Genomic DNA, 26,140 nt, shown 5'->3' on the forward strand with positions numbered 1-26,140 from the left:
CTGGTATCAGCTGTAAATCTACACAATTGGAATGGTGGCAAGGACGACCGGAATCCTACTACCAAATTCAACTACAACTACCTATACAATATGAATAATGTTATCAGTGTGACTGAGACCAATGTCCATTCTGCTTTCATATTTAATATTTTTATCTATTGTGAATTTTGGGATTAAAAATTATTTTCCGCTGTTCTTTACACGAATTGCTTTTACCTCTTATATATATTTTTTTCTTAGTGTTTAACACCGTTTAAGTAATATTTATTTTTACGTAGTTTTACTTTAATGATAATCGTAGTTACTTCTTTTTTCGAAGTATCTTGTAAATTAAGTTAAAAAAAATCTACTCTTACGTGATGTAAACTTCACGGTAGCTGAATAAAATTTATATTAAATATTGTGTAATTCAGTTCTGAACGATTTTTATTAAAAATATATATTTATCTTTTCCGTTTCCAATCATGTGCTCAAGATCATTGTTAGTATTATTATTGAGTAGTGTACTTTTAATGTTGGTGCTTCCTACATTCTGTGATGTACTTAGTGAATCAAGTTTTAGCTCAGCCAAAGTCCGTGTAACGGAACCAACAGATTCTGGTTAGTAATAACAATGTATTTTTGTATGCTTTTTTAAGCACTTTTAAGCTTGGTATGTTTCAAGTCTATTATTGTATGAAAATATTAATTTATTTTTCTGATAATTATGTGCAATTATTATCCTTATTTTATCTAATGTAAAATTTAAAATATCTTTAGGTATTGGTCAAAAACTACTCCCTACATTTTATATTTTTACCTGTTATGTACTTGTCAAAGTTTTAAATTACTATATTATTTAATAAAATTCAACTTATATTATTTTCCTTTAATGAAATTTTTGTCTATAGGCATTTTATTTTGATTTAAATTATAGTAAATCATTATAAATGTGTATACTTGCATTTATTATAGTATGATGAATTTGTTTTTACTAAAATATGATTATTAATGAAATAACTACTTTTTGTAATATTATTGAATTCAATAACTATTTTTTATTATTTAATAGCACGTTATAAATTTATAAGATGTTCTTTGGTATGAAATACACAAAATAATTAATTTGTGGTATTGGTATTGAAAAATTGAAATACATTTCTAATTATCTAACATTTAATGCAATACTAACTTAAATTTAAATGATTTGAAAAATATTGAAGTATAAGTTGACTTTAAAATGAATTTTAAATAAAATGTTCCTAGAGTAGACCTAACAAATTTGAGTAAAAATTCAGAATTTTGAAACAAGATTGTTAGCCTTACTATTAAAATAAATTGTTTTAAATATTAAATATGACTTGCCTATTTATTATTTAAAAGTATTGTAGATTTTATTAACCCATTAAAAATAATTAAAATAAATAATTAAGTACAGCTGTGTTTGATTTATACAATGTTATTTTTTAGAAAATGTCCTTGTGCCTTGTTATAATGTTTAGGAATTTTACATCTATTCATTATACGATTTTTACAATAGGTATTTATTTTTATTACATTTTAATTTCAATGTCACAATAATTTTTATTTTTAACAATTATTTAAATATTTATTAATTTTAAATTTCTGATAAAATCATGTAAATTGTACAAGCCTCTTTTTGTTATTTTTATTTATCACAGAAAAATTATTTAAGATAATACTAAATTTTGATTATTTGAAGATATAATAAAATCCATGGGAATTTTTTTAAAGCACAGTTTTTATAATATTTTAATAAAAATTAACAATTTTTTAAATAAAGTATAAAAATATTTTGATTTTTAAAATTTTTGCAAATTTAATGGTGTAGATCAATACTTTAAATAATTAAGTTTATTTGATAAATAATTTGATATTTCATTTTTAGTTGGTGTAAATGATTCTTGCAATGATGATATTGCATGTTTAACAATGGCTACTCAAGACAGGGTAGGTTTGGAAGCAATACGGTCATTACATCGACAACTTGATGATGATGCTGATGGTGCTATTGATCTTTCAGAATCTGATGATGTAAGTATATACGATATAAAAATAATATTTTAAATCATTATATTATTAAAAAAATTATTTATTAAACATAAAAAGTACATTTCTATTGGTTAGTTTTATTTTAAACCTTGTAAATGTTAGATATACAATTTAACTAATTCAATAGATTTAAACTTATTTTTTGAAATTTTTACCTTATCTATTGCATAAAATTGAGGTGATGATTAATCATTATTTACTGTGAAATTGAAGAAAATGGGCAAATAGCCAGATAGGTGCGATGAATGTCATACTTAGTAGTGAGTTTACTGTGATAATTGGTTGTGTGTTAACTACTAATGATTTTGTTGATATTCAAACATATTTATATTATATTTCTGACTCGGAACTAAACATGAATTTGTTTAAAATTATTTAGTTCTTAAATTGTAAACTTAAATATTATTTCTTAAGATTACTGAATTATTATTATTATAATATTTATATATATATCCATTAATGTTGGCTAATGTTAATATTCAAAATATAAAAATATCAATAGAACAAAAAAATCAAGTTGAGTAAGATACAATTACTTATTATAGATTATTTTTAATGTATAAACTTATCACCTAACGAAGAGATTTTTTGCCATCTTGCAATTAATTATTTATATTTTAATAAAATAAACTATTTTCTCGTTTTTCAGAGAACAATTTTTAAGATAAACGATAAAATTCTCTTTTTGTTTTCATTTTAAGTAAATAAAAAAAAATTTAACATAATATTGCACTCACGAATATCACATGGGAAAACAGACTAATTACAGATCGGCATCATTTATTGTACTTGTATAGTACATATAAAGTTATAATAAATTATTTTCCAATTAAGATATCATACTCACCTAAAATACTAGATTAATGGTAGACCTAGGGTAATACTTGGGGATGCTAAGCACCGCCAAACTGATTTTAGCATCCTTTCAGTTAATTTCTTCGGAAATAGATATGAATTAATTAATTAATATAAATAATGAAAAATAATAAAAATAATAAAAATGATTAATTAATAAATATATTTTCTAAAAAAAAAAAAAAATAGAAAAATCAGTTTGTAAAATAAATGCATTATGAACATAACTAAGAAAATGGTAAAAAACAAAAAATTATAGCATAATTTGTCTTTTAAGAAAGTATTGTTGAATATTTATTTATTTTGGTAAGAGGATTTGAGCACCCCCTAGTTTTTTTATCTGGATCTACCACTGTATTAGACCTATTTATTTTTCATTTTATCGTTAGGATAAATTATAAGAAAATTTATTATTGTGATACTAAAGTATACAGAATGATAATAACAAATCTTAATTTAATTTTTTAACATTACCCATCTAAAGTTAATATTTCATATTTAAACACAAAAAATTACACATTATCCAATAGGTATGGATAATGCCGACATTAGCAGACTAGCTGACTAAAGTCAACTTCAGTCAAATATTAACATTACTCATAAAATATATATATATATGTATATCATATAAGACATTTTAAAATCCCTCTAATTCATAATAAACAATCAATGCATAAGTAAACCAAAATCAAGTTATTTATAGTTAATGAGTAGTACCTAGTCATTATTTAATATAGAATACAGTATATATCTCAATTTATAAGTATATAAGATATCTACAGGATTATATTAATATATATGTGAATCCTGGAGTCTAAAGAACCACTATAAATTTATTTTTATTTTAGAACAATAATGTTACCATTTAAATAATAACAAATACCATGAAAATTATACAGGCTGCGGTTTCCATACTTATGGGATTATGCATGCCCAAAACAAAAAAAATATAATCATGTTTCCCATGAATAAATAAAACAACATCTTTTATTATTTAAATTCAAGCAAATGATTGTTGATTTAAAAATAAATTAAATGTAGTATACAATATAAATATTTGCCTTGTGTCACCTCCAATAAGTGCTTGTACTTCCCAATGGAGGTATGCCTTAGAGTTTGGGAAACGTTGGTTAGGTAATACGACACTTTATAAGTAATATTTTCTTCATCTTACGCTCAGTAGCTACTTTCAGAAATTTAAGAAATATTATTATTTTAAATAATAAAATAAAATATAAAATTGGAGATTAATTTTTCAATATTTTTAATTCAACTCCTGATATTATATACCAGTAAAATTAAATAAGCTGACTTGACCGTTGAAGGAAATATTATGCAATTATAACAATCATAATATAGAATATTTCCAGTGTAATAAAATTTAATACACTAATTATAAAAAAAATGTAAATATATAAAATATATATATATATATATATATATAAATTGCCAATATTAAAAGAAAAAAATATGGCTCTTTATTTCTGTTTGTACTAATGTTCCATAAAATTAATAGTTAAAAATTTTAACATTTTAAATGTTCTCATTAAATTTATAGTTTGCTTTTTAAAAATGTTTGAAGAAAACTAATGGTTAATTTTGGTACCAAATTTACAATATCAAATTATTTTTTTCAAATATTGGGAATGTCTTTTTTTAACATTTATACTAATATAAAAATCAAGGGCAATAATAATTTATAAGGATGACATATAGGTTAGACCCTATTGCCTTTTTTTTAGTATGCTTTTATGATTTACTATTTAAAAACAATAATATTCATACAAAATATAGAGATTAATACTTATTTGTGGAATTTTCATTAGACTAAGTGACACCTTTCTAAAATGTATATTACAGTCGAACTTGCTTTACTCGAACTTCTTTAACTCTAAATCGTCGATATCTTGAACTTTTTCCCCGGTCCCTAAAATTTTCTATTCAAGCAATGCGAAAAAATCTTGTTTAACTCGAATATTTTCTTGAATAACTCGAAGTTTCGAAATTTATTAACTTGTACAATGTACATTGTACATATGTATTATATAATTGTGATATATCCCTCATGTATCTTGGTATATTTACTATCGAAAATAAGGTTATTACTAATAATTACTTATTAGTGTTATCGTTACCGATAAGTGGTTTATGTAACTGATTTACTACACAACAACGATTCATTATCCATATTTAGACATTTTATCATCTGTAAGATATACTCAAGGCCGTTATATGGGGGGTTCAGGGTGTCTGGACCCCCCCACGAAATTTCTTCAACATTTTACGAATGTTTAAAATACTTATTTATTTTTAATACCAACATAAATATTTTCAGTCAAAAATGACTTAAGCTCCTATTAATCATTGACTGCTTTTAATTTTATATCATAATATCATATGAAAATATGATATTAATTTTAATAAAAGAAGATTAAATCTTTCTGTCTTATTTTTAATCAAATATCAAACGTTTAAATCTAAATTCAATAAAATTATATAATATTATAAATTATCGGAACTTTTTTCCGGTCCCTTCGACTTCGAGTTAAACAAATTCGACTGGATATTGAAAAAATACAATATTTTTACGAACCTAAATAGACAACTTGACACTTTACTTAAGTATTAATCAATCAATAAACCAATAACTAAATGTTTAAAATAAGATCTCCCAGTCCTAGTTATTTTTATAAGATGTATTTGACAAAATAAATATAGGTATGATCGATATTCATAGAAATCTATTCATACTTTTATAATTTTCCCAGATTATTAATAAAAATTTTACATTTTTAGTATGAATTTATACGTGAAAAATCAAAATATTACTTAATTTATATATTAATTAAACACAAAAGTCACAAAAAAACTGAAATATTTCGGTTTAGTTAGGATTAATAATTATAAATTTTGATTAGTGTTCTCTTTGAATCTTTAAATTAAAGACTCGTCTTATATTGACTATATTACCATTTTAACATTATATATTTTATTTTTGGAATAAATATTCTAGAATAAATTAACATTCTTATGTATATAAAACTTAAATAGAAATTACAATGACCTTCACTTTCATGGACAAAATACAATTATGATAAACTGTTGACTCATTTCACTTAAAAGATTTTTAACAATCATTTTAAGTATTAACTGTTAGTTTTTTTTTCATAATTTACATTTTATATATTATAAACTCAATAAATTTAATATTTTTCTTAAAATGTAATGACATTAATGATAAAAAAAAAAAAGTTGTTTGTTATTTTAATTAGTTTGATTTTAGTGTTATTTATCAGATTATATCTTTAGTGAATTTGGTACATGATGTATGTGTTAAAATTTAAGTTTATAAGCGCTAATTTCTGTTTTAAGTCCAATGTATTTAAAATAAGTAATTTAAGTTATTTTTAGCTAGGTAATTTCGTTTTATTTCAAATTTTTTTAGCTATCTGTTAAATTGTTTGATATTTCTTAAACATTATTTCTGTGAACTAAATTGGCCAGACTTATATTTTATTGCTATATTGTTAGATATGAACTTAATTGAATCACTGTATTAATACCAGGGACTGGAACCTGTAGGTTTTTTCGGTTCCGGTTCCAGTTGTTCAATTAATTTTTTAAGGGTTCCGATTTAGGTTTCGGTTTTTTAAAAGAGTAAGCTTCTAGAACCTATTAATTTCAATTAATTCTAATTATCAGAAATTTATTAAAAAATAATATGAAATTATTGATTTATTCTTGTTTACATTTTAATTGTTTCATTTCATGAAAATAGAAGGTATTATGAATAGTTAAAAAAATTATTATAAATATATTAAACATATATATATATATATATATATATATATATTATATCAGCCTTTTATATTTCTTTGAGTTAGGTTAAGTTATTTTATTTCAACTCATTGTAAGAATTTGTAAAATATCTTGTAATATTATGAAATATTATTATTTAATGAAATAAATATCTTTAATTTAAAATTTAATTTTAATTAGGGATCAAAGTTAATACTGGCTACTGTTGTAGTTACAAATTTTTTATAAACATTAATTATATTTACTTAATTGACAAGATTGATGATATACTCATTGTAAACTGTAATATATTAATAAACATACAAAAATAATAATATTACAAATTTACTTATTATATGCATTACACTATTACAGTTTACAACACAAAATAATAAAAACATAAAAAGATTTGACTTTTATTTTTCTGAACCAACAAATGGACAAACAAAATAGTCATTACCATAGTTTTACTAGTCTAAAGAACTGACCTAAATTAACCTTTTTATAATTAAGGTTACGGTTATGGTTTTTCATTTTTGGAAATAAAGGTTCTGGTTTCAGTTCCGGTTTCTAAGTTTTAAAGGTTAACCAGTTCCAGTACCAGTTTTTTTAGGTTACAGTTCTGGTCCCTGATTAATACTAAACTATTTGAAATTTTTAATGTAATCAATCATTATTTAAAAACAATTCACTTGTTATTAACTTAGCTCTTAATTTAATATTTTTTTTAAATTTATAGCTTAAAATTATTAATTAAGTCATATGTGTATGACTATGAACTGTATCATTAATACTATAAACATATTATCAAATAATAAAACTGATATTATAGTTTCTTTAAGTACTATATAAATAGGAAATAAATTACCATTATTTTCAATGTATAATTTAAAATGCAATTATTAGAGTTTAAATTAAATTATAAAAAATACAATGGTGTATGTATGGCTTATACATTTAATAAAATCTATATAATTATAATATTAATTATATTTGTATTAGTATTTTGGTTATTATATTAGTTATTATTATGGTTAAAGTTTAAAATCATAATAAATAAATGTATAGATAAAATTGATTTTTAAAAAATGGCACACAAGTTTACTGAATTTACATGAAATATAGACTTTTAAATCCTTGCGGGGTTAATAATGTTTAAAATAAGGTTATATGTATATGATTTCACACATTGATTGATATTGATAAAAAATACTGATTTATTCCTCTATGGCAAAAATAGTGTAATCAAATTTATGGATATAGATTTATATTTTTTTTAAGTTTGTGTTATTTGTTTCAACCAAATAAGATACCTAGTCAATTCTTACCAATTATTTTAATAAACTTATGGTAATTTATGTTATTGACAATTATTACAAAAACCAATAAATATTTTATGAAAAAAAAAAAATAGAAAAATTTTTATTAATACTTAAATATTAAAAATTGAAATATTTAGTTATATCACTATTACCAAATTTTCAATGGGAGTATTTTTCTAAATATGGGTTACTTTGAGGTCATCCAGTTTTTGCTTGGGTTAAAAAATTTAAATTTCGGTTCTATATGAGTTTATTCATTGAGGATTATCAATTATAACAAAAAAAAAAAAATATATATTACGAATTATATGTTATACAAACTTGAAATAAACAATTAAATCTATATTCCTGGCCTTAAATGCATTATTTTTTTAACTGTCGATAGGGTGGTTCGTGGATAAGCGAATAGATTAAATAGTACTGGCGTTATTAAATCGATGGTAAATGGACATAATTGTAAGTCTTATCTTAGATAAAAATAATTATCGATAGTCCAAATAAAAAATATTGGCTTATCCCTATTTCTTACCAATATATATCATTTTTATTATTTTCATAAACATCGGAATTTTTCTACTGGCTTAATTTTTACACTTTACATATGTGCTATATAATATTAAATTAGAACCATTAGGTAAATTACAAAGAAAAAAAGAAATTAATATAAGTATTTTAAGATTTGCCTAATCTTGAGGGATGTTTCATATGGGTTTCCATGATTAATCTAAGTTCTCTGGGTTGTTGTTCTGTCCCCTTCCATTTTATATTTATTCTTCTGACATTAATCAGTAATAAACTACTGCTCCTAATTAAGGTCTGTATGTGTTCCGTTTGATGAATATACACTATTCTTAGTCAATAAAACTATTTCTTTTTTATTCATTCCTCGTTAGTTTATTTTAATTTGTCTTTTGCCCAATTATATTTTATACTTCTCGATTTGGATAAATATTTAGTTTTATTATTAATATTATTAACTTTTTTGTCTTCATATGTATAGAACTTTTTTTCTAAGAATGATATGCTATTTACATTGCAATAATATATGCATTTAAGTTTGTATATCTATTATGTATATATTTTAATGTTTTTAATATTTATTTGTAACGCTTATATAAACTGTAGGTATCGATGAAAATTGTGATATTTTCATTACAGTATAGTTAAGTATATACTTTTAATACTTTTGATGGATTTTAGAAACTTTTCAAGATATAATTTTTTCCAATAGAATTATCACTAATAGGACCAATGAAAATAAGGCTCTATTTAATTTTTTTTCCCCCTCGCAATTGTTAGTAGTTTATTTATACATATGGTTGTGCGAAAAAATCTACTGCAATATTTCCGCTTCAAATTAAAATTATACTCCCAGGCAACCTAAATGTTGGCAGTTTGCTTTTTGGGACATTATAGGTGGAACAATTTTTTTGTTATTCTTATAAATAGTGTGTTGAATTAATTTGGCATCTTACACGTTTTGGTGAAAACATGTAAGAAAAATAATAAATACATTTTCAAATATATTGATACTTAATTTAAAATATAAAGAGAGTTTGATTGGGAATATTTAATGTGTTTAAATCTATTATTCATAGTTAATTAATTGAATTATAATTCTTTAGTAACTTTTGAATAAAGCAATTATATTCTACGTTGACCCTTACTAGTTTTGGATTTTGGTGTCTACTGCATTGCAATAAACTGAATGACACTTTGAGATGGACATCTCTGTATCTACTTGTCATGGTAGGCCAAGGTTGACATTTGAGTAATACAATAATGGTTGATCAATATATAGTTACAATACGCGGTACGTCTTACTACACTAAGTTAATCTAAGTCATGCGGCATTCGCTACTTCAACAGTCGACATGAATATAAATATTTGTATGATCCTGCATGATATAATTTATGGTATTCATAATGGTGAATGATTTATTAATTACCCATTTAAATTCTATTTTAAATTGTTTTAATTAATATATGTACATCAATTAAGTGTGAATGAAACCTTGGAACATAAATAAATGAAAAAGTCATAACAAATATTTAAAAGAAATATTGAATGTATTGAACTGTACTTAGCTTTTGTAATTTTTATTATTTAGTTTTTACGCGAAGAATTAAAATACGAAAAAGGCGCAGAAAAACGCCAAAAAGCATTTCATCAAAATGATGACATGTATATTTCTGTTAAAGACTTATGGGATGCTTGGGTGAAGTCCGAAGTAAGTAATTTAGTTTTTTGACAGTAATAAAATCAATTTTATGGAAAACTAGGTAACCAAGTGTCAACATTATTATTTAGTATTATATTTTAGGTACATAATTGGACTGTTGAGCAAACTTGTGATTGGCTTTCTACATCAGTAGAACTGCCTCAATATGTTCCTATTTTTATAAAATATAGAGTGACCGGAGCACATCTTCCTAGGTTTGTATAAAGTTTTGTAATTTTTTCTAATATCTGTTCGTTTAATAATCCAATTAATTTTACGAAAATATAATTGTCTATATTTATTCATCGGTCGAAAAAATTTATGTCATTTGAAATAGCATAAAATATTATTTGAATATCAAGTTAGTTAATAATTAATTAATAATTTAAAGTTGGTTACTGTGGTATAAAATTTTAATACATTAAGTTAGATAAAAGTATTTTTCAGTAATTGCATGTGGAATGTACTTTAAAATTTCTATAAGTTAAAAAGAAAGGATCTTATTAAACACTTACAGTGAAATTTATATTTTCACCTTTTGGTTAGTAAGAAAAAATAACTTGATGTATGAATTTCTAGGGAACTATAAAATAGATATTATTTGGTATAATTAAACAATTAGTTATGAAAATTCCAAAGTATTGTAATTGAAAATGAATTGTGTGGTTTGAGAAATATAGTAAATGTAACTTTATAGGAAAGAGTAACCATTTCTAGACCCTTAATTTTAGTTTTTTCTAGAGTAGGACAGTTGGCATGTACTTATTAAATTGCCGACTCGGCGACTACCAAAGAGCCGATTAGCATGGAACGAAGAGGACGTCAAACCAGTTAAAAAATTAATGATTTGTGCTTTATACTTAAGTACCCGTATAGTACACGTCTCATTTTTTGGGCTACAACTGCCCTAGGCGCTAGTTTTTTGGAGGCGCCAAAACTTTGTGGTCGGAAATGGCTCACTTGTGAATTATTGAACTTTTAAAATTATTTTGAAATTATTAATTTTTTTTTTGTATTTAATTTATTAATATATATTCATGTATTCATAGCAATATAGCTATCAACGATCCAGAATATTATTAATATACCTAATACCAGTTCCCAAATTTGTTGTGATAATGTCAATAAACATAAGTTATTTATAATAATACGGCGTGTATTATGTTATCACGTGTGGCGTGCGGCGACGTGCCTACTACACAAAAATAGCATTGATTTTAGAATATCTAAAAGGTTCATGGGGATCTATCGCCTATATTTTCCGTGGATAGGCCCCTTAGAGGGTCGCCAATTTTTGTTTGCGCCGAGCCGCAAAATTACTTAATACTACACTGCGTATGTAGGTATAGTGTTTATATAGCAACCACAGTGAATCTGAATTCTTGTGATCGGTGGCCGTGGAAGTCATTATTATTATTATAGTCATTATTAGGCGGCGATTATTGGTTGCGGGTTTTACTTGATAATAATATAATTTTTTTTTTTTTTTGCGGCCCATAGTATTTTTACGAAAGTGTTAATTGGTCCACCAACTACAAAAGGTTTGACCCCCCTACTCTTGCTTTACTGTGGCAAATTTATAAGTAGCCCCCCCCCAACGACGCCACTGACTGTATCCAGTAGCTATACTGACATGTGCTATTATTGTGAAGAATAACTATTCTTATGTTATTGTCGTTAATAAGGTTATTTAATTGGTGATTAATTTTTATTAATTAATAATTGGCTAATGAAGATATCAGATACGCTTATTATTTCCTGTAAACAAGCATTAGCCATTGTTTAATTCTTAATGACGATACTTCAAAAATCTGCATAGATTGTACCAACGAATGGTTATTTTTTATTTTATTTTAAAGTTAATACAATTTTAAAAGCCAAAGTCAAGGAATGAAAATAAAAATTTTTTCTTTAAGTATTTATTAGAATATTATTAAACTCTACTATAGCAAAAAAAATTGGAATTATTTATATTGAGATATCATGCTATAAGCAGTGGAGTTCCTGTAGGGTATAATCAAGGCCGTAGCAACCAGAAGTTACGTCCGGGATGAAACTTCAAAATGCACCATTAAGTATTTTAATTTATGAAAAAAACTCACAAAAAACTGAATATTTTTTATAAACGCAATATAAATAGTGATTTTTCCTTATAATTAAGCGTTAGTTAATTTTATTTAAATCAATAACTTATTCAAATATAAATATACATAATAATTATAAGTAGGATATAGGTATAACTTAATAATATTTATGTTATATAAGTAAATACATAAATACATAATATTACTTTTACTTATAAGAAATAAGTTATAAGTAACAATTAAATTGCAAATTTTTCATTTTTGCGGCCTTCTAGGAATTTCACCTGAGACATAAGCACCTCTAGCCCCTCCTCCTTGCTACCGACTTAGGTATGATTCATATACACAGGCCATATACTCTCAATTTAATTTTGAAAATACATGGGTGTACTACATTATACTCTTAAATCTCTAACACTTCACGAAGTACCTACTACAATATAATTAGCTTTAGTATTGGCTTTATTTTGTAATAAATATTCAGTGTTCCCTCAGACACTTAGTAGATGGTATCAGTTTATTGAAATAATTTTAATTTCTATTTTTTTAAAAAAATGAAAACGTATGCGTTTAAATTGTTTGTTAATATTTATAACAATATTTCCATCACTGTTTAAATCATAAAAATGTCTACTCGTATATTTAGATACTCGTCGGCAGAGGCGTATTTAGACTTACTTCTAGGGGGGGGGGGGGACTGAAATTTTTTCTTTAATTCAGGCTCAAAATTTACAAGTAAAATTTTTAGTAGTATTTAAATCAGGTGAATCCTTAATATTTGTGGTTTTTTTTTTTTCTAATGCCGGATTCACTTAGAATGGACTTTTGTATAGTTCATTTTTAACACCTATCTGTTATATTTTTAAGTATGGACCAGGGTTTAAATCAAAATAATATATATTGTTTACCGTTGTGGGACATTTAAACGTAATAACTTATAAGCAATTGATCGTTTAAAGCTATAAATAATTTAAGCGTATAAACGTTATACAAATTTAAAGTTTAAAAAATTTTCCGTTTACCGTTATTGACAATTAAAACATTATGAACAATTTAGCTTTTTGCGTTATTTAAATTAGTGTAAAATTTGAAACATTTTCAGTTGTAGTATTTATCAATCAATACTATGTAAAATAACATTACATATTTTAAATATTATATTTTATATATATATATATATATATTACCTTTAACCAGTGGTGTATTGGTAAATGTATTTGTGGGTATACCCACTAAAAAAATATGAATATTAATCCTAAAATAAATTTTTTTGATTTGCTCGACAATTATTTTCTCTCGATACGTTCATAAAAAAGGAATAAATCTTTTGTAACTACATGTTTACAACTTCTATTAAGACTATAAAATATAACACCACAAGATATACATTTGCAGCGCGTTATAAAGTGCATGATGCAGATTTAAGAACTATGGGCTGAATGTTTACACTCCATACTATTTTATTCAGTGTTATTCACTACAGTTAACAAAATACATTAAACACAGCGTACTCTGTAATCTTCAACAGATAAATTGGTATATTAATAAATTTCATAGTTCAGAATAATTTTTTCCAATGAACTATTAAATTTTTATTTTTTTTGTTTGTTTTCGAGTTCTTTCAGAAGTGTATACTTGTAAAATAATATTTGGCTGCGTACGAGTTGATTCCCGGGTACCTGTTTACCTGCACCGACACCGTTTAGTTGATTCCCGGGTCATTTGAGGGTACGTTCGAGTTGATTCCTTATTGTTGTATATCAATTATCAATAGATTTCACGGGTACCTAAAGAGTTTATGACCATAAAGAGTTCGACCGTCACACACAACTCGCTCTTATGTCCACCAAGACAATTTATTGAAATAATTTACTACTAAATGTTTTTAATAATAATTTTTTACCTAATTACTACTAAATGTATGGAACAATAATAAATATAATATAATTTAATAAATAATTAATAAATAAAAATTGAATGATTTTCAAAGTATGAAAAAACTAAAAAAAACAACATTTTTGAGAAATTTGTCAGCCAACCTCCTATTGGTGTATCTTGGGTTATGCTAATAGGCTGAATATTTTACTAAATATTGAATAAAATATATAATGACCTGGGAATCAACTCGTACGTATCTCTTAATGACCTGGATATCAACTAATACACGAGAAATGTCTCGGGAATCAACTCACCTTTTGCGTAATATTTTACATTAGGTTTTACATTTCGGGGGAAAGGTTTGAAGAAATAAGAATAATTACCATCAGTCCCGTATTTAAAAATTTGGCGCCCCTGAGCATATTATTTATGCCCCTCCTTCAAAAAAAAAAAAAATTAAATAAATAATAATAATAATAATATAACACTTATTATTTCGTCCATAATCGAGATTCTTTAATATTAAAGTATAACTTATAAATGAAAATCGTTTAATACTTTTTTTATTTAACAAATTAAACAAATTATAACATAATTACTATTTTCTTTTTTTTATTGTTTTATTTTTTTTTTTTCATTAGGTACATCATTTTTAAAATTAATTTTGCTGAAATATTTTGCCACCCCTGCGACTTGACGTTCCCGAATATGTGCCTACCCGTGCCTCTTTTAAATACGGGCCTAATTACCGATATTTTGAAATAATTGACTATTGAGTATAGATTGACTATTGTCGATCGTTATTACATTACCATACAACACACAATGTAGGGAAACCGTCAATCATAATGTACCATTATAAATAATATTATATCGATTACATATATTTACTTATTTTTATTTACTGATAATAAGCGAATTACAAACACGCATTATTTTTACGAAGTATTGCCATCATGGAATTTTAAAAATTTGAGTTTTAAGTACCAATACCTTATAGAACGTTTGGAAAATTACAAATTATTACACATTCACTATTCTTAACAAAACATTTTTTTTCTAACATATTTTAATCGTATTTTGAACAATTAATTTTTTTTAAGGTACATAATATAGAATAACTACGTTTGAAATTAATCATCCATTCATTTCGGGGGGGGTAGGGGTCGAACCCTCAAAACATTTTTATGCGTCCGCTAGTGTTGTATAACAACAATAAAATGCACATACCACGTAAATTATGTATTTATTGTCAATTTATAACTTATGTAAGGGTGTATTACTACTAATGTTTCACCGGTGTTCACCAAAATTATTTTTGATGAGGCAGGCCGCGCCGACAATATCCAACATATTTTCAGAAAGCATATTTATAAATTATAATTGTTTATAAACATTTTGGTGCCCTGGTATGGACACTAAGTATCGTTATAAAACTAGCCACATTAAAAACATTTGAAATGTTTATCTCACATATGATCGATTCCTTTAATACGGATTCATGGGGGGGGGGTGCGATCGCTCCTTCGCCTCCCCCCTAAAATACGCCCCTGCTCGTCGGCGTAGTATACTCTCAACAAAATTGATTGAAACATCACTGGGTATAAACTCAGTTCAATTCAAGTCGATTAATACATTCAGAAAAACAAAATAACCAATGTACCTAGTCCGATTCAAAGTCTTTGAAATATCCGATTTCGAGTTTTATTTTATTGCTTATAAAACATATTTGTGGCTTTCCAGTACATTGTTTTTAAACTATTAGGTTAAACTTCTGAGGTATTTTGTATTACATTTTCAAGCCTTAATTTTTTATGTGTTAAAATTGAAAATGTTATCAATATTTACCTACAAAAATCTTGCAGATTCTTTTGATTTCTGAGTTAAACTCTAATATTATTTTTTAAAAAATATGTGGTTTTCTATATTTTTACAGAAAAGTAAAATCAACTTCTCATATTTGCATATAATTTTTATGTATTAAAATTAATAGTATAATAAAGGTAATCAAACTATATATAAACAGTTTTAAAAACCGAAAAGGTTTAGTGCCTAAAAGTAACATAGATAAAGTAAGAAATTTTTGCATTACAAAATGGTAATATTGAAATTCAATGAAAAGTGTATTCGATGATATATTTTGTTACAACAAAAAAAAAATTATATTTTGACCGTTTTTTGTTGTACTTTTTCCCCAATTTTTCTTAATTATTCGGAAAACTGTTAAGAAATTCAAAAAATAACTTGTCGAAAACAACTATACATCATTATCTATCAGAGAAACATTTTAGTCGTAATCGTGTAAAAGTAGACTGACCTAAAAGTTAAAAATTGCATATGGTAAAAATTTTAAAATTATACCATATTAATGCATTACCCTTGATACAAAATTGTCGTAAAATTCGAAAAATATTTTAAGTTTAATATAAGTTTTTTTTGAATATAATTTTTTCGGTTCACAAATTATATGATAAAATATAGCTAAAAATATAATATGATACTTTTTTTTTTAATACATCTACAATTAGTAAATTGTATATAGGTATATATTTTTTATAGTAGAAAAATAGCACGAAGACCTTAAGTGAAAAACTGTTCACTAAAATAATTTTTATTTATGTTACATTAATACTTACATAATTCAAAATTAGACTTAATCTCTGGACCCATTTCGTTTTATTGTGGAGGGAAAATAAAGACACATTTTTGATGAGGGGGTTTTTATGGTTTGATATTTTAACATAAAATCTTTTATAATAAGTTTTGACTTGGTAGTTAGTTTGAAATATTTGTTTAGCGATTCATTTGTAACAAACCAAGGAGCTTCCATTAAAAGTCTGAGGTTAATGTACTGAATGATCTGAAGTGAGTGTATATTTAATGGTTTGTCATGACTTGAAATTTGAATACCTTAGAATCAGACTGTTCTAATAAAAGATGTATAAAAAATAATTTTGGATTTGAAGAGTTTTCTTAGTAGGTGAAAGTGAGTATTAGTTTGTTTTTATTTGAACTTATTGTGATAAAATCAAGTCAGACACTTGTTAAGAATGACATCTATGTACTTGATTGAGAGTAAGATTGAAATTTACTTTTCGTTAATTTGAAATTGGTAAAATTTGTTTTGACTTGAAGTAAAATTTACTTTATCTGAATTATCTTAATTTTATCATTCCATTTAACTTTAATTTTAACTTTAAAATTTTTGGTCCAATGTTCTATTTTATTTAAGCGAGGTTTACTACAATGCTAAAATTGCAGTGTCATCAGAAAATGTAATGAGTTGAAATAGGTATATCAGAAGTATGACTTTATATACAATATATACGAGTATATATATATACAAGTATACTTTATACATTATTGAAAGCATATGGATCAATTCCTTTGTGAACTCTTACAATGATCATTTTTTTATCTTAACACGAATTTCGACAAAAAATTACTGATGTATGGTTTTCCAAGTAAGACTTTAAGATTAAATAGTTAAGAGCAGGAAGAAATTGCTTAAGATTGAAAAAAAAATGTCATATCCAAATGAAATCTATAGAAATATCGAGGAAAACTCTGGGAAAGTTTTTTTTTTAAGATTTTGACCATTTTATAAGTAATGAGGTGTGAATTTGTTAGATTCTACTGTGATTAAAGTGGAAACCAAACTAAATTTTGGAAAATTGTTTTCCCTGCATTTTGGAAATTATTTTTTTGAGCAGTAAATTTAAAAAGTTAATTTTTCAAACAATTTACCATAGTAGATAATGTACATAGTTTTGTTTTGTGTGGTTTCGGTACCATAATGATTTCAGAGTGTTTCCACACTGGAGAAAATAGATAGTCTAAGTTGGGTATTAGAGATGTAAGTTATGTTGAAAATTGATTTTTTATATTGATGTTTCATTGACTTATTGGTTATTAAGTTGTGAACTTTTGTAAGCTTTTTTTAGGTTTGAGAATAAATTATATTATATTTATAGATAAACACATAAAAAATTGATAATTTTAAATTATAAAGACAAAAATAAAATTTATAACAAATCATTCAATAAAACATTTAAATTCATTTATTGTAATAAATTAATATGTGCATGTTATACATATTTAAAAAAATATTTTATTAGTTAGATATCAAAACTTAATTTTTGTCTATTATGAAATATTAACAATCCTACTAAGTTATTGAAAAACTTTTAATCATCATTAAGTATAATTTTAGGTTAGCTGTTACTAATATGCAATTTATAAATAACGTACTCGGAATTAAAGATCCAATTCATAAGCAAAAAATTGCTTTAAAAGCTATGGATGTTGTTCTATTTGGGCCTCCCAAAGGTTAGTAACTTAAACAGTATTTTATTATTTACCTAAGTTAACTGTTTTTAAATCTAGCATTAATAATTCATTTATTAATATTAAAATATTATGTATAAAATATTCTAAATATTTTAATAACTTACATTATTTTAATATTAACAAGGTTTAATAATTTATTAAAATTATTTACTTAATAGATAATGTGACACATTTGAAAGATTTAGTTTTAATAACATTATTGTTGGGAACATTGATTGGTTTTTGGTATGCTTACAACCAAAATAAAAGTTCATCACAACATTTGAAACGTATGATGAGAGATATGGAAAGTTTGCAAAAAGCTGAAACTGCTCTTGAAGATTTACAGGTATATTCATTTTCATAATATCTTTTTAATTGCTTTAAAAAAAATATTATATTAGTTGTACTAAATACATTTTTTCAGAAAGAACTTGAAAAAGCAAAACAAGAACAAGAATATGTTACTACTGAAAAAGCAAATTTAGAAAAACAATTACAAGAACAACAAATTAAAGATGAAAATTCCTTAATTCTGAAATCATCCTATTCTGATTTAGAAAAAATTTCTCAACTCAAAAATGAAGTTGAAGTATTTTAAAAATTATATGTAAATATTTAAATAGATCATTTTTCTAAATATTTATTTTGATTAATAGATGTTAAGAAATGAATTGGCTAGAGCAGAAGGTGAATTAGATGACCGTTGTTGGACACCTCCACATGGATTACAACAATGGTTGCAACTAACTCATGAAATTGAAAATAAATCTTATATTAAAAAGAAATTAAGTGCAGAGAAACAATTACAACAAGCAAGAGAAGCGGTAGGTTTATCATTTATATATAATTAAAAATATATATTGTAAACAACTAATCCAAAAATTTAAATTATTTATTTTTATCTTCTTAATTAATTTTATTTAATATCAATAATTATATTAATTCTAGTATGTCCCAATGATATTTTAATATATTTTTTAATGATATTTATAAATTAAAATTAATATTTAACAATATTTTAAAAATGACCATTAATATCCAAGCCAATATTTAAAAAAAAAAAATATCTAAACAAATAAATTCAAGTTAAATCCAAACTTTAAAAGATTAATTATAAATTGTATCATTCGTTTTTTTTAATTGTAAAATTTATATATAAAATAATATGTAAATAAAAGTCATTTAGTGTAATTTAAATTTCTAAATTTGAATGTAAAATATGTTTACAAAATAAAATTAACACAAATTAACCATATGAATGTTATAAATTTAAGAAAAAACCAAATTAAAATTTTAAATAAAGTGTTAATTTGTTAAAAAATCTGAATTTTAAATTTTTTTTTAAATAATTTTACCTTTGCAGTGTGAAAAATTACGTAAGAAAAGATCTAGTTTAGTAGGTGCATTTGTATCAACTCATGGAAAATCAATTGATGATGTCGATCGCAGTATTGTGGAAGCAAGGTAATAATCTATATCACAATTTAAATCAACATTATAAATCTCATTTATTATTTAATATTTTAGAACATCATTAAATGAAGTAACCCAAGAGCTCGCAGAAAGGGTACATCGATGGAAACAAATTGAAACTTTATGCGGATTCAACATAATAAATAATAATGGTCTGTCACATTTAGAGAACATATTATATAGAAATGTAGCAAATGGGCGAAACTTCTCATTGCGAGGTTAGCGCAATTTCAAAATATTAGTTGAAATTGGTAATATAATATCCAATTTTATTATATGTTTCAGGGCGCATGAGTAGCCAAGATGATCTTGAAGACGATTCCAGTCAGTATTCAGTTTGCGTGGGCCCAGGTAAGGGAAGGGACGATGAATCTATTGGTTGAAATTTACCTCTGCTTGTTTGTTTTATACTGTTTCTTCGAGTGTTTTCTATTGCTTGCAATAATGTTATTTCATTATTGTTCAATTAGTTTGAAATAAGAGTGTGCTTGTTATTTACTAGATATTTTACTATAATTTACTTATTTATAATGGAATTGAAACACAAATTTTAATTTAACTGGTACCACATATTGATATTTTATTTATATTGTAATTTTTTGTTTTGAATAATTTTGTAAACATAAATTATTTTAATATTAATTATTTATTATTTAAAAAAGAAAATTATTTTATTGTACATTATTAAAATTAATTATACAATATAACAAACATTATTTAAATAGGTAGTTTTCATTATTAATTTAGTTATACAATAATAATAATTAATAATTTATTATTATAACAAGGTATTTTATCATTCAGAAAAAATTTAAAATAATATACTTATTTTTACTTTTAAAATTAACCCATTGTTAGTTACGCTATGGTAAAAATTACCACTCTTTTTTTAGATCTTAAATAAAATATTTACATTTTATATTTCAATCATTGACACTCAGCATACTTTTTAAAAATGTTATTGATTGTAAATTATTGACTCATATTATATGAGTATCAATGATTGAAGAAAAAAATATAAATGTTTTAATAAAGATTTATATTTTATTCTTCATGTTTTAATAATGATGTCAAAAAAGTACGTACATTTTGACCATAGCGCAACTAATGACTTGTTAAAAAAATTGTCTGTTTCAAATTGTAAATTAATGTTTAAATAAATTTAATTGTAAATTGTAAATTAGTATTTTTCTTAACTTTTTTGATGTAATAGTTTTTAAACTCTGTAACAATTATTAGGGTATCCTAATAGTTTTAGTTTTAAAAAATGCCTGTTTTATCACTTTTTTTATTTTTAACATCACAAATCACTTTCTTGACTCATTTTATAATTTTTATTTATGTTTAGAATTTAGTTTTACTTCATATTTTTATTTGTATTAGTTATTGGATATATTGATTTATTAGATATTATCTGGCCTATACATTAATAAGTTAAGAAAATATTGGTGCATTTTATTAATTTAATTATTTTTTTATCCTAACTGCTGCATAAAGATGAGTTTTTGTGGTAAGCAAAATATAACAATATTATTATTTCAATATAAAAAAATTATATTTCAATACAAGAATATTATTGTTAAAAAATAAGTAAAATTCTAGTCAAATTTGACAGTAAAATTTATTTTTATATTTATATCAATTTTTTTTTTAACTAAGCATTTAATATTCAAAAATTGAATATGTTTATAATTATAAATTTAAAATAAACTTGATAGGAGCTTGTACTTAGTTTGATTATAAAATAATTGTATAAGTATGAAAGAGTTATAAAAATATTAACATAACAGACTAGGCTTAGTTGATTACTTATTTAAGTTATTGTGAAATTAAATTACATAGTAAATGTTATTTTTAGAATTTAATTCTAAATTATTAGTTGATATTTTCATCATTATGAATACAAACATAATTAATTTAATTTTCAATAATATTGTACTAATGCTCATAAATACATGTGATTTAACTCAAATTTACATGAGGTTTTTTTTGAGTATTTTATTTATTTGATTGTATTACATTTATATACTTCATATTGGCTTGAGTGTTATATCAAACTTTAATTAAATTCTTATTAAATATGACATATTTACAGGGACGTCGTATCAAGACCTTGGTGCTTGTGAAAATTCCAGACAATGGCGGGACAACGGCCAGGACTCGTCAGAGGGCGATCAACCAGAATGTGTGGACGACGAACAAACTCGTTTCTTAGATACAAAACCTTGTTTCATACTCGGCGAAGAAACATGTGATGTAAAACAATCTCAACAAAGTATTCAAACATCTGAAACAATGTTGAAATCACATAATCATAATCTTGACACAAATCAATCCACATCTGAACAAGTTGTAAGTGTACCATTATTTTTATAAAGTTAGAGGAATAGGTTATTCCAAACTAAAGAAAATAATAGAAAGCCAAAAAAAACTTTTAATTAATTGAATTAAACATTAAAATATTATATTATAATATAATAATATAATAATAATAATAATAATATAATATTATAAATATTATAATTAAACATATTTTTTATTTCGTGTTACAATTGCGTTTTAAAAGTTTTGAGATAACCATTTAAAATTAATAGTACTATCGGGATAGTAATGAAATTCTAGGAAGTACTTACCCTTATAATAATTTGTACTAAATTTCAAATTTATAAAAATAATTTTCGTCAGTATAATCATATTTAATTTGATGGTGTATGTTCGCTACCGTAGTTATAATTTAATTATGGAAATAATCTTGAACGAATTGCAATACAATTTTAAGTTCAGAAAAATGCTACAAAAACATTCTAAATGTCATCAAGTTCTTATGGTAGTCAATTATATTCCGTGTTACTGTATTTCGGTCATGTTTTTCTCCGTCATGAAGTAATTTGATGACAAGCAGTGAATTTAAAGACCAAGTACAATAAAAACCAGAGTCGGCGTTAGGGAGGAGTCAAAACGAGGCATTTGTCCAGGGCCTCGCGCTTAAAATTTTCATTGAAAAATATTTTTTATGGAAATCTCATAAAATAAAACGTGAAATGTGTGGATCACCTGACGATTACGATTCCTGGAGAAATCCGTTGGCTTGTAACAAAACTAATATTATATTATATTTAATATGTCATGCACGCACCAACGATATAAGTCATTACCCGATATCGCGTGCAGCTGTCACCGAGTCTGATCGCAAATCATCGCCTTTAATGGTTTTTATTTAATTATATTAATAATTTATTTAATGGTTATTGGTAAGATAAGTTTTGCCAAGGGCCTCGCAAAAGGTAGCGCCGACCCTGATGAAAACAAACGAAAACATTGCTCGCGTTACAGCTGTTTTGAATAAACATTTAAACCCTAGTTATAGATTAATATAAGACCTGATTGGCATTTGAAAAACAATTTTTCGATTTAAGGAAAAGGAAACTTTGTGTGCGTTTTTGTTACTGATGCGCTAACCACGAGATAACGACAGCGACATGTCTGTCACGCAGAAGATCTGCTTGAAATAGTCAAAAAATACCAAAATAATGGGTGTTCAGAGCTGGTGTTTGCGTATGATCCGAAAATAAAACGGCAAAGTGCCTATTAAGTCGTTAAAATTCGTTACAACCAAAAAATTAATGATTCAAAAATCACTAATATTGTTGAATTTATTTTTACTACTGTGGGATTTACACAAAGAATTTGTGCCCCCAGGAAGTAATATAAATTCCGAAATGAATAAAAACATTTTAGATCGTCTCTGTAAAAGAATTGAACGCGTTAAACCAGTTTTGTAGAAAGATTGGTCTTTTTTCTTGCTTAAAGCATAGCATTAATTGCTCCAGCATTTTAACCGAAAAAATAGCTCCAATACTTCACGATCTTCATCAAGCTTAAATCATCCAGAATATTTCTTATTTCCTAAGCTGAAGAAGGAATTCAAAAAGAATTATTTTGCCAACATTGAAACAATTCAAAAAGCTGTGACTGAGAAGCTCAAAAACATTCCTGAAACTGACTACACATGTTATAAAAAAACTGCATAATGAGTTGTATTGTTTGTAATGGTGATTATTAGAGGTCGGATTTTAATGATTTTTCATATTTTTTTCTAGTCTATGAAGTTAAATGGGAGTAAGATATCTTTACGATTCACCAAACACAAATTTCACAAAAAAAAAAATTATTTTACATAAAAAAGCATATTTTAGGGATTACGGAATATTCAATATGTTAGAGAATATTTGAGAATATTTTATAAACATTTTATTTTTGAAGGTCTTATTTTTATAAATATTTTTTTTGAAGAAAATAATTTATATTACCTATTATTTGTTTGCACATCCATGCACATATTATGTATATTACATTTGGCATTTTGATAATATTGATCAATAAATAAAATATTCACAATATGAGTTATTTTTATATCCTTTTAGAATGTTATAAAAATGAATCCCTAGATATTAAGGGTAATTCATGTACAGTTAAAATTTGCATTAAAACCATATTTTTTTTTTCAAAAATGTTATTGTAAATCAAATAAATAATGAATAAAATTAAATAAATTTAAATCAAGTAATTAAAATAATTTTTTTTTGTATAGAATATTGAAAGAATATTTGTATTTTTAAAGATATAAAGCATCATACATTTGGTATTTTTAAAAAATATTTAGAGAATATATTGCCTTTTTCACGACATAAAAAACATTATATTTTAAGCATTTTAAAAGAATATTAATCTGACCTCTAGTGATTACTTTAAATATAAAATTTGCTTAAAAAATTTTTAAACTTATTTGTAACATTTGTGGCTGTAACCTCAAAACTTATGGAATGCAGTGTGTTATTAAATTTTTTTCAAACCAAATTCCAAATAGAAATATTTTTAATAAGATGAAATAATATTTTTTAAATGTTTTAAGCCTAATACAATGTCTAGAAATCCATTGTAATTAATAAATATTATCTAATTCTTCCTCATTGCAACTTTTACCAAATTAATAATAATTTGAAAGTTCTTAGATTTTCTTTAATAATAACATTGATTATAAATATTTATAACCAATGATAGTAAGTGTTTATTCTCAATCAAAAGTTGTATAGGAAAATAATCATTTATTTTTAACTAGCAATAGTTTATATATATATATATATATATATATATATATTATAATAAATAAATAATTTATAAAATATAATAAATTATATTTTTTTTAAATTTTGTCTAATAATTTAAAAAAAATAATTGTTATAGGTCGCTCCTGATATATTCCGCCATTCATATTCAGATTCTAGTTTGGATCCTAAGCATAGAAAAATTTCAAAAGCAACTAGCCGTACTGATGCTGGCCCAGTATCTCCAACAACTAGTGATGTGTCTGTGAAACGCATAAAACGACACAAATTATTCCCAATATTTTTATCAGCTAAAAGTAAAACAGCTAAAACCTATCAAAATTCTGATTCCCCAAATTTAAGTAATGACAAGACGTTAAAATTATCAAAACAAAAATCATAATTTTACTCATTCCTTTCTATATGTTGCTTGTATATAATTATGATTGTGATAAACATGATTTGGGAATGTTGAAAAGTGATTTATTATTGGTGTGATTGTTATAAATTATAACTATTTATGTATCTAGTTTTAGACTGAATTATGCACAAGACAAGTAATTCCAGTTATTGTTTTAGATAAATTGAATGTATATAAATTAATTATTTTTAATAAATTTTAATTTATAAAGTTTATAGAAGGTGCCTTAAAAGTACTTAGAACTGTTAAACAGTACTTAATTCATGAAGACAAAAAATGAATTTCATTTTTTTATAAACCTTTTTGATGTGATTGTTAAACTCAAGAACATTATTTATAGGACTGAACAATGTGAATCACAAAATAGATCAAATTATCTATTTTGTGATGGAATTAAGCTAGACAATTAATTTCAATAATAAATGTAATAATATTAATTATTATTTCAAATATTGTTTTTATTTTTAAGTTAATATAAATATTTTAAAGACATTGTTTTTATGATTAAGTTATTAATTTTAAGTTTACATTAATTTCCAATTTTAATATTTTTAAATTTTACTTTATTTAATGTTAAACTTTAAACCAAAATACATAA

General features: G+C 24.2%; 1 protein-coding gene across 3 annotated transcripts; it reads left to right on the forward strand.

Annotated features, from left to right (window-relative positions):
• The first annotated feature begins 203 nt into the window (after positions 1 to 203).
• On the forward strand, positions 204 to 25,948 carry LOC112685795 (stromal interaction molecule homolog). Of its 3 annotated transcripts, none has more exons than XM_025557794.1 (13): positions 204 to 600; positions 1,889 to 2,034; positions 10,139 to 10,258; positions 10,352 to 10,464; positions 18,425 to 18,540; positions 18,720 to 18,889; positions 18,968 to 19,132; positions 19,200 to 19,367; positions 19,907 to 20,007; positions 20,071 to 20,168; positions 20,302 to 20,367; positions 22,112 to 22,368; positions 25,261 to 25,948. In XM_025557794.1, the coding sequence occupies exons 1-13, from the start codon at positions 465 to 467 to the stop codon at positions 25,522 to 25,524; spliced, it is 1,920 nt and encodes a 639-aa protein (XP_025413579.1). In that variant the 5' UTR covers positions 204 to 464; the 3' UTR covers positions 25,525 to 25,948. The 3 variants fall into 3 exon arrangements, with proteins under 3 accessions (XP_025413579.1, XP_025413580.1, XP_025413578.1); XM_025557795.1 differs by lacking the exon at positions 25,261 to 25,948 and adding an exon at positions 21,514 to 21,526 and having other exon boundaries at positions 206 to 600; positions 20,071 to 20,234; positions 22,112 to 22,227; XM_025557793.1 differs by having other exon boundaries at positions 465 to 600; positions 20,071 to 20,234.
• The last annotated feature ends 192 nt before the right edge of the window (positions 25,949 to 26,140 follow it).

Source organism: Sipha flava, unplaced genomic scaffold (genome assembly GCF_003268045.1).
Source record: "Sipha flava isolate LNK unplaced genomic scaffold, YSA_version1 292_pilon_pilon, whole genome shotgun sequence".
Lineage (NCBI taxonomy): Eukaryota > Metazoa > Arthropoda > Insecta > Hemiptera > Aphididae > Sipha > Sipha flava.

Coding starts and splice junctions, on each gene's coding strand:
- LOC112685795 (XM_025557793.1), top strand. CDS start 465: ATGTGCTCAAGATCATTGTTAGTATTATTATTGAGTAGTGTACTTTTA. Junction 19,133..19,199: donor AACTCAAAAATGAAGTTGAA/GTATTTTAAAAA, acceptor TTTGATTAATAG/ATGTTAAGAAATGAATTGGC. Junction 20,368..22,111: donor TTCAGTTTGCGTGGGCCCAG/GTAAGGGAAGGG, acceptor ACATATTTACAG/GGACGTCGTATCAAGACCTT.